Source organism: Lolium perenne, chromosome 2 (genome assembly GCF_019359855.2).
Source record: "Lolium perenne isolate Kyuss_39 chromosome 2, Kyuss_2.0, whole genome shotgun sequence".
NCBI lineage: Eukaryota > Viridiplantae > Streptophyta > Magnoliopsida > Poales > Poaceae > Lolium > Lolium perenne.
This window is the reverse complement of record NC_067245.2, coordinates 239,912,142-239,921,902: the sequence shown is the minus strand read 5'-3', so window position 1 is coordinate 239,921,902 and position 9,761 is coordinate 239,912,142. Positions and strand designations below refer to the sequence as shown.

General features: G+C 47.4%; 1 protein-coding gene across 1 annotated transcript; it reads left to right on the top strand.

The window, feature by feature from the left end:
* Positions 1 to 3,008: 3,008 nt before the first annotated feature.
* On the top strand, positions 3,009 to 6,204 carry LOC127335373 (receptor like protein 27). The gene is given in 2 exon segments (XM_051362019.2): positions 3,009 to 4,025; positions 4,126 to 6,204. Coding segments are annotated over 2 exon segments (2,940 nt in total). The 5' UTR covers positions 3,009 to 3,028; the 3' UTR covers positions 6,069 to 6,204.
* The last annotated feature ends 3,557 nt before the right edge of the window (positions 6,205 to 9,761 follow it).

The following is a 9,761-nucleotide window of genomic DNA, read 5'->3' as shown; positions in this document are numbered from 1 at the left end:
CCGACCACCTACTCGTTACCGATGGCAATGATCGCCCACCACCACTTGTTCTTTGATTGAAGTTGACATGGATCCCTTCCCAAAATTGCTTAAATGGCTACTTATCTTCAATGATTGTTTGATCATGCCATGCGAAGTATAAATTGTTGTCCTCATCCTCAATCTATTTTCCTTGTCTCTTCTTCTTGCTACGAATTTCAGCGAACAAATGTATTGTTCATCCACCGAAATTCACCAAACAAAAAGGGGTTGAAAATCATACCTTGGCGGATCGGGTATCCGAGGATCTTCTTCTTCATACGCCGGTGTCGGGGCAGGGGAAAGGGCTGCAGCCAGCGCCGGAGGTAATGACGGTGTCAGGGCCGGTGCCGGTGCGGTTGCTGCTGCCGACACCCGCTCAATCTCCCTAAATCCAGTGACTTGCAGCGACACGAGGACGAAGAAGCCATTCATCTGAGTACCATGTGCGCGGCGGAGGTGCAGATTGCAGCCGAGACAGTTGCGGCGACCAAAAGGGAGCAAAACGGCCTCGGGGGCTAGGGGACGAACAGACGGCAAGGTCGTGGCCGACAAATTCCCTCCTAGCGGTTGCGCGATGACTGGACTACGACAATCCGGCCCCGGCCGCCGGGACAAGATCGTCGAAATCCGTCCACGGAGCTATCTTTCGGCTCCGATCGGAGGCGCGATCCACCTCGATGCGGCGGCTCGAGGGGCGATTCCGGCGACGGCTAGAACCGGTGACAGGTGCGGATCGGGGGAAATAGGGTTGCGGTGCTTCGGGCAGTTGGCAGAGGGGAAAGGTGGCGGACGGTGGCAATGTCGGTGGAAATGGTGCGGCAGGACGGCAAGGCAGTGGTGACGGCGTGGAGGGGAAAAAATATGCGAATCGAGCCCCGCGGCGCGTATATTTGCGAGCCCCGCAGGCTGACTCCTAAATTTTTTTCTCCTCTAAAACCGTTTAGGGTTAGAATAGAGACGGTTCCGACCATTAGAGGATAAAATATACTCTAAGGGTCAAAGGGGGTGGATTAGAGAAGCTCTTAGGCTGAACGGCGCTGCGCAAGACGATTGGTGGCAGCGGAGAACCTAAATTGTTGTTTCAATGTTTAAACTACCGTAGCGGGATTTTTCTTTTTTTCTGTAATTCTTCTTTCTTTTTTGGCTGTGTGCATCCGTAAGGCCGTTAGGGCAATACGTTGTTGCAGAAGCTGGGTGTAATTGGTATCTTCGATATTAATATATGCTCGTTGTCGAAAAAATTCTGGCAGGATCGGTGAATTCAATAAGTGACCAGTAGAAGCTCATCACCACAGTCCGTGAATTCACAAGTGATTAGAATCAGATCAGGTCACACACGAGTGCTACATTTATATTTTCTCCAACTGAGATTCTCCTTAATTATTAAAAAATAACATCTACAGTGTTAAATAGTATTTTTTTTTTCTTTGCTCTACCAGTATAATTTAGTTATTCAAGAATTTCCCTATTATAAGAACAAATTCTAGTTATGATTTTGTTACTGTGAACCTACATATATTGTATTGATGCGCTATAATATGTTGACTCCGAATATCCAATATAAAAATCTTGGTTCTGCCACTCCACAGCTCCCTCCCTCTAAGCCCCCCATCTTCGGTGACCTCCTCACCTGGAAACTCTAAGCTCTGTCGCTAGCGAGCTCCCACCCCGAAACCATAAGGCCCTGCACCCACCCCACCGGCCCACCCTAACCATTTTTGTTTAACAATTGTTTAGTTGCTTACCACGCGTACCACATGGTAGCCCACCCTAACCATAAATATTCTTTCCTCACTTCAGTCGACAACGTCGTGGCCAACCGCATTATCCCCGTCTCCGGTAAGGTCCATTCCTCACCTAGCGGGTGGCGCAACAGCCCGCCGCGTTGTATCCATTGGCAGCAAGGTTCACTCGGGCATCGTTGCATCATCTTCATCTTATCCGGTGACATTGGTTGACCTTGTTGTCTTGACCATGGTGGGCCGGCCCGTTGCGTCGGAGGGGTAGGCGTCACCCCGCTAACGGACGTAGGGAGGTCCGGGGAATCCTACACACCACATGTTGCATCGTGTAAGGATGGCGTAGCGTACCTGATTTAGCCTAGCGAAGCTTTATTGATTCATCTCCGGAGCAAGTAGCGATGTTGTTCCGTTCCGATGGTGGTTTTTAGGTGGTTAGTTTTCTGAAATCCGTCGGTTTTCGGTCGGGTTACTGAGAGTGGTTTTTTCCTTCTGCTGGGCTTATTTTGTGGCTGGTTGACCCTTTTTCTAGGTTTTCGTCAGGTTTTTTTATATTCAATTTTTATTTTTTACTTTTTCAAGCAGTTTTTCTGTTTAGATTTTAACAGAAGTTTAGGTTATTTTAGTTTAGATTTTTAAAATGTTTTTGGATTTTGTTTTCATATTTTAAAATATTTGCAGTTACTTTTTTTTGGTTTTAAAAACGTTCAGTTTTGTAAGAATGTTCAAATTAAAAATGTTAAGATTTTACAAAAAAATACTTCTTTTTTTTCAAAAGTTCAGTTTTCAAAATGTTTAGTTTTAAAAATGTTCAAATTTAAACATTTTTCATATTCAAAAAATATTTTAGTTTAGGAAATTTCGTATTCAAACAATTTTAAAATTTGAACATTTTTTATTTAAACAATTTTTTATCTGAACATTTTTCAAGTTCGAACTTTTTTTTCCAGATTGAACAGTGGCTGGGCCAGGCCCATCCGCGCGGGTTCTGCGAAGTCAGGAGCTCTTCTAATTTTTAATTTTTTTGCGAATCAGTCAGGAGCTCTTCTAATTTTTATTTTTTTTGCGAATCAGTCAGGAGCTCTTCGGGGTTCTGCGAACGTGCGGTGATCGCACGACTGATTGTGCACGTCACGGCTGACTAGGTGGAGACGGTCAGTCTCCGGCGGCTTTTCGGGTAAATTCATGTTACATATACGGTCCCTCTCTTTCATCAATGTCAGAGCGCGCTCCACCAGTAGAAAGAAATATTGTAGCCTGCTTGCTTCATGGAAAGACATGCTACTACGAGATGTGTCCACCTCCATGCCTTCCTCCTCCTCGTGCTCGTGCACACCAGCCTTGCAGTCCGGTGCCCACCTGACCAGGCCTTCGCGCTTCTCCGGCTGAAACACTCCTTCCAGCAGCCGCTCCTGCCATCCTGGCGCGCGCGCACGGACTGCTGCCGATGGCAGGGCGTCTCGTGCGACGCCACCTCGGGCCGGGTTGCCGCGCTCGACCTCGGTGACCAAGGCCTGCAGAGCCGGGGTGGCCTCCCCCGCGCGTTGTTCCAGCTTACCTCGCTCCGTCGTGTCGACCTCTCCGGCAACGACTTCGGCGGCGCCACCCTCCCGGCGTCCGGGTTTGAACAGCTCGCCGAGCTCACCCACCTCAACCTCTCGAGCACCGGCCTCGCTGGCCAGATCCCCGCCGGCATTAGCAACCTAACGAAACTTGTATCGCTCGATCTCTCGTCCAACAACGGTTTGTCCGGAGCGATCCCCGAGTTCTTTGCCGAGCTCCGCTCCCTGGCCATTCTTCAGCTCTCCAACAACGTCTTCAACGGAACGTTCCCTCGGGGGATTTTCCAGCTAAAGGGCCTGAGGGTGCTCGACCTGTCAGGCAACTCCGATCTGTCCGGCGAATTGCCGGGGCTCCCTCCCGGGAGTTCGCTCGAGGTTCTGGACCTGAGCGTGACCAATTTTTATGGCCGAATACCGAGCTCCATCAGCAACCTGAAGCTTCTGAAGACTCTGGACATGAGCGGTAGCAACGGCCGTTTCTCTGGTGGCCTCCCGGCTTCGATCAGTGATCTTAAATTCCTAAGCTTTTTGGATCTGAGCAACAGCGGGTTCAGAATCTGAGAATTCCCGGCAACAGTCGGCAGGCTGCAGTCCTTGTCCACGCTGCGGCTGCAGGACTGTGGCATTTCAGGTGCAATACCGTCCTCTATTCTGAACCTCACACGCTTGAGCGAGTTGGACCTCTCACAGAACAATCTCACCGGTAAGTTCCAAAAAAATCGGTCTCTTTGCTCCTTAGTTGTATTATTTGCGAACAGACATCGGATTTACTAGTATAATTTGGTTTTCACGTCACTTTGCAGGAGGAATACCCATGTACAGGAAAGGAGCATTTCTGAACCTAGAGACGCTGGAGCTATGCTGCAACTCTCTTTCAGGGCAAATCCCAAGCTTTCTCTTCTCGCTCCCTCGACTGAAGTTCATATCACTTATGTCTAACAATTTTGAAGGTCCCATCCAAGAATTCTCCTATCCATCTCCGTCGCTAGCATCCATTTACCTGAACTACAACCAGTTAAATGGATCAGTACCCAAGTCTTTCTTTAGCCTCACGAGTTTGCAGACCCTCCAACTATCTAGAAACGGTTTGAGCGGAACAGTGCAGCTTACCTCATTCTGGAGGCTCACCAATATAAGTAACCTCATCCTGTCAGCTAATACACTGACAGTGGTAGTGGACGACGAAGATTACTTCAACTCCTCTCCCTCTGCAATTGTCCCTCCAATCAATTCTCTGGGGTTAGCCTGCTGCAACATGACCAAGGTTCCTTCCATACTGAAATACGTCCTGGTCAAAGACCTCGACCTCTCATGCAACCAAATTGGTGGCTCTGTGCCTAAATGGATATGGGCAGGGAGGAACGAGAACGTAGACGTGTTCAAGTTTAATCTTTCGCGCAACAAATTTACCGGCATGGAGCTGTCTCTTGCTAATGCTAGCGTATACTTTCTTGACCTTAGCTTCAACAGCCTTCCAGGGCCTATTCCCGTGCCCATCTCTCCACAGTTCCTAGATTACTCCAACAATCAGTTCTCATCCATCCCACAGGATCTGATGCCCCGACTGAGCAGTTCTTTCTATCTGAACATGGCAAACAACACACTGCACGGAGGCATCCCGCCTATGATCTGCGATTCAAGAAACCTCGAGCTACTTGACCTGTCTTACAACCATTTCAGTGGCCATGTTCCTTCTTGTCTTGTAGATGGGTATCTGACCATCCTGAATCTAGGACATAACCATTTTCAGGGGACGTTGCCTGATGACATCCAGCGGGGTTGTGCTTCCCAGACGATAGATTTGAATGGGAATCAGCTTGAGGGGCTGCTTCCTAGATCACTCTCCAACTGCCATCATCTGGAGGTCTTTGATGTTGGGGGCAACAACTTTGCCGACTCTTTTCCTGACTGGCTGGGGAATCTGACAAAACTTAGAGTTCTTGTGTTAAGATCTAACAAATTATTTGGTCCTGTGGGGACAGTTCCTACCAACAGCCATCAAAATAGGACCCACTTCCAGAGCTTGCAGATCATCGATCTTGCCTCCAACAGCTTCTCTGGAAGTTTGCATTCGCAGTGGTTCGAGGAACTGAAAGCAATGATGGATATCAGAGAGAACGACGACGGGCGACAAGCATTGGAGGACAACCTCTCGGGTAAGTTCTACCGAGACACGGTCGTGGTCACGTACAAGGGAATAGCAAGGAAGTTCACCAGAATCTTGACCGCCTTCACGGTCATCGACTTCTCCGCGAACGCGTTCACCGGAAGCATCCCCGAATCAATGGGAGAGCTAGCTTCGCTACGGGGGCTCAACATGTCGCACAATGCCTTCACCGGCACAATTCCTCCTAAGCTCGGCCACCTGACGCAGCTCGAGTCGCTAGACCTATCATCCAACCAGCTCCACGGAGCGATCCCAGAGGTGTTGGCATCTCTCAACTCCCTTGCGTGGCTGAATGTCTCCAGCAATCAGCTAGAGGGGGCCATACCACAGAGAGGGCAGTTCCTGACTTTTACCATTGATTCTTTTCAAGGAAATGCAGGGTTATGTGGTGAACCACTGTCCAAACAATGCAATTCAGGGGTCCCTTCCTCTGAGCATGACAAAAACTCAGATGATAGGGTGGACACCATTGTACTGTATCTTGTTGCTGGATCAGGGTACGGTCTGGGACTCGCGGTAGCAATTCTATTTCAGGTAGCCGGCAAAAGGTGGAGCCTGAACCGAAGAGTGATGTACTGAACATTTGACAGTGTATGTCATACTATTGGAGTGACCAACGAGATTAGAGTTGGTGTAGTCCATCCAAACTAAGTGGTGTAGATCCTATATGTGTGCTTTAGAACGCATCAACATTGTAATAATATGGTCACATGAAATAAACAGTACTATAAAACATACCTAGTAGCAAGTATGGCTAGAGTGTTGTCTTTCGGTGTACTTATTTATTTATTGTACTTTTTTTTGCATTTCGGCTACATGCAGCCTGCAAGTAGAGGATGAGGTTGAATTATTGTTAGGTCTTCTTTTCTATTCTTCGAAAAGGGAATAATCCCGGCCTATACTTAGTTGATGCATGCAACCATTTGTTTTCACAAGACAAAATCAAGAGTCTTTCCCACAGTTAGAAATATCACTCAGCAAAGCCACTACCACTGTCTTCTCGTCATCCATCCGAAAACTTTACCAAGTGGACCGCCACAAAGAAACTCAGTTACCTAGTGTGGCACCGAGAAAAACCATTTGCCGAGTGTATTCATCCTTTTGCCGGGTGCCATGGGCCAGATTCCCATAGTGGGTGCTTATGGCGCGTTTGGTAACCTCAACCCTTTTGACGCTCATGGGGCAGGTCTGGGGGGCCTTAGCCCATCCAAAATGAGCTCTAGGCTATGTTGTGGACTTTGGTTGGTGTCTTGTGAAGGATATTGGTTTGCTGGGTGGAAAACTAACCCATCTTTGTTTGGAGCTGCACACTGTCCATTTTATTATTATCATGGTTAAATAAGGTGAGCTTATCATGTCATTGTATATTACATCCGCTCATAGAGGAATCAGAAGAACAAGATCTTAACGATCACCAAGATCCGGATGACGATGATGAAATATTTTGGCCTACTCTCTCGTACCTGAGGTGCCCCTTCACCTATAGGCATAGCTACAACAGTCGTTGACTGATGAGCCATAGCCTGAATATCCATAGCCTCATCAGCTAAGAAGCTCTGGTACTCCTCTTCTGCCTCCTTCAAAGTATCATGCCCTATGTAGTTGTTGTTGGAAAAATCATTGGCTTGATCTTGTTGGCAAATCCTCCATGAATTGTAGATTCATGGTTGCCTTCCTTTTAACACCTGATGTCTACGCACGCTTCTATTCCTGTAGACAGTGTTGGGCCTCCAAGAGCAGAGGTTTGTAGAACAGCAGCAAGTTTCCCTTAAGTGAATCACCCAAGGTTTATCGAACTCAGGGAGGTAGAGGTCAAAGATATTCCTCTCAAGCAATCCTGCAATTAAGATACAAGAAGTCTCTTGTGTCCCCAACACACCTAATACACTTGTCAGATGTATAGGTGCACTAGTTCGGCGAAGAGATATTAAAACGCAGGTGGTATAGATGGTGGTAAACGGTAATTGCGATCTGAAGTAAATATTGCAGGAAGTAAAGATGCAGTAAAATAGTAAATAAGCGATGTTTGCAGTATTTGGAAACAAGGCCTAGGGATCCTACTTTCACTAGTGGCCACTCTCAACATTGCAATCATAATTGAATATAAATATAAGCACTTCATCATACTACTCTCCTGTTGGATAAAGAACTCAAATTCATTGGGCAAGTGTGCAAAAGCACACCTCAAAGGCGTATTCCCAAGTACTAATAAACACCCCACACTGTCACCGTGAGCATTCATAGGAGGTACTAACACACCACAATTCATAAGGGAGTTACACACGGCGCACACACTGTCACCATTACACCGAGGTCACAGTAACTCCAAAGTTCACATAATAAAACACTTGAATAGCATATGACATCTGGATTCCAAAGACTATGATCACATAGATGAACAAATAAATGCTACTCTCAAACACTCTCTTGTTGGATAACAAACACCATTCATTGTGTAGGGCTACAAGAGCACACCTCAAGCCGGAGTAAACAAGCTCCACAACATCCGAAGTTCATATTAAAGTAACCTCTAGAGTGCATAATAGACAAGAGTAACATCTACATATTCATAAAGATCACATCATGGGAGAGAGAGAGATGAACCACATAGCTACCGGTAGAGCCCTCAGCCTCGGGGGAGAACTACTCCCTCCTCATCATGGGAGTCAGCAGCGGCGATGAAGATGGCGGTGGTGTCGATGGAGATGACTCCGGGGGCAAATCCCCGTCCCGGCGGCGTGCCGAAACAGAGACTTCTGTCCCCCGAAACTTGTCTTCGCGATGGCGGCGGCTACGGAACTCTTCGTGTAATATGAATGGATATTTTAGGGTTTTCACGACGGGGAGAATATATAGGTGATACGTCTCCGACGTATCGATAATTTCTTATGTTCCATGCCACATTATTGATGTTATCTACATGTTTTATGCACACTTTATGTCATATTCGTGCATTTTCTGGAACTAACCTATTAACAAGATGCCGAAGTGCCGATTCTTTGTTTCTGCTGTTTTTGGTTTCAGAAATCCTAGTAAGGAAATATTCTCGGAATTGGGCGAAATCAAAGCCCAGGGGCCTATTTTCTCACGAAGCTTCCAGAAGTCCGAAGGAGAGACGAAGAGGGGCCACGGAGGGGCCACACCCTAGGGCGGCGCGGCCCCCCCCCTTGGCCGCGCGGCCCTGTGGTGTGGGGCCCCCGTGCCGCCTCTTGACCTGCCCTTCCGCCTATAAAAAGTCTCCGTGACGAAACCCCCGCATGCAGAGCCACGATACGGAAAACCTTCCGGAGACGCCGCCGCCGCCGATCCCATCTCGGGGATCCGGGAGATCGCCTCCGGCACCCTGCCGGAGGGGAATCATCTCCCGGAGGACTCTACGCCGCCATGGTCGCCTCCGGTGTGATGTGTGAGTAGTCTACCCCTGGACTATGGGTCCATAGCAGTAGCTAGATGGTTGTCTTCTCCCCATTGTGCTTCATTGTCGGATCTTGTGAGCTGCCTAACATGATCAAGATCATCTATCTGTAATTCTATATGTTGCGTTTGTTGGGATCCGATGAATAGAGAATACTTGTTATGTTGATTATCAAAGTTATGTCTATGTGTTGTTTATGATCTTGCATGCTCTCCGTTATTAGTAGATGCTCTGGCCAAGTTGATGCTAGTAACTCCAAGAGGGAGTATTTATGCTCGATAGTGGGTTCATGTCTCTGTGAATCTGGAGGAGTGACAAGAACCACTAAGGTTACGGATGTGCTGTTGCCACTAGGGATAAAACATTGGTGCTATGTTCAAGGATGTAGTCACTGATTACATTACGCGCAATACTTAATGCAATTGTCTGGTGTTAGCAACTTAATACTGGAGGGGGTTCGGATGATAACCTGAAGGTGGACTTTTTAGGCATAGATGCAGTTGGATGACGGTCTATGTACTTTGTCGTAATGCCCAATTAAATCTCACTATACTCATCATGATATGTATGTGCATGGTCATGCCCTCTTTATTTGTCAATTGCCCAACTGTAATTTGTTCACCCAACATGCTGTTCGTCTTATGGGAGAGACACCTCTAGTGAACCTGTGGACCCCGGTCCAATTCTCTTTCTTTGAAATACAATCTCTTTGCCAATACTGTTCTCTTTTTTTCTGCAAACAATCATCTTCCACACAATACGGTTAACTCTTTGTTACAGCAAGCCGGTGAGATTGACAACCTCACTGTTTCGTTGGGGCAAAGTACTTTGGTTGTGTTGTGCAGGTTCCACGTTGG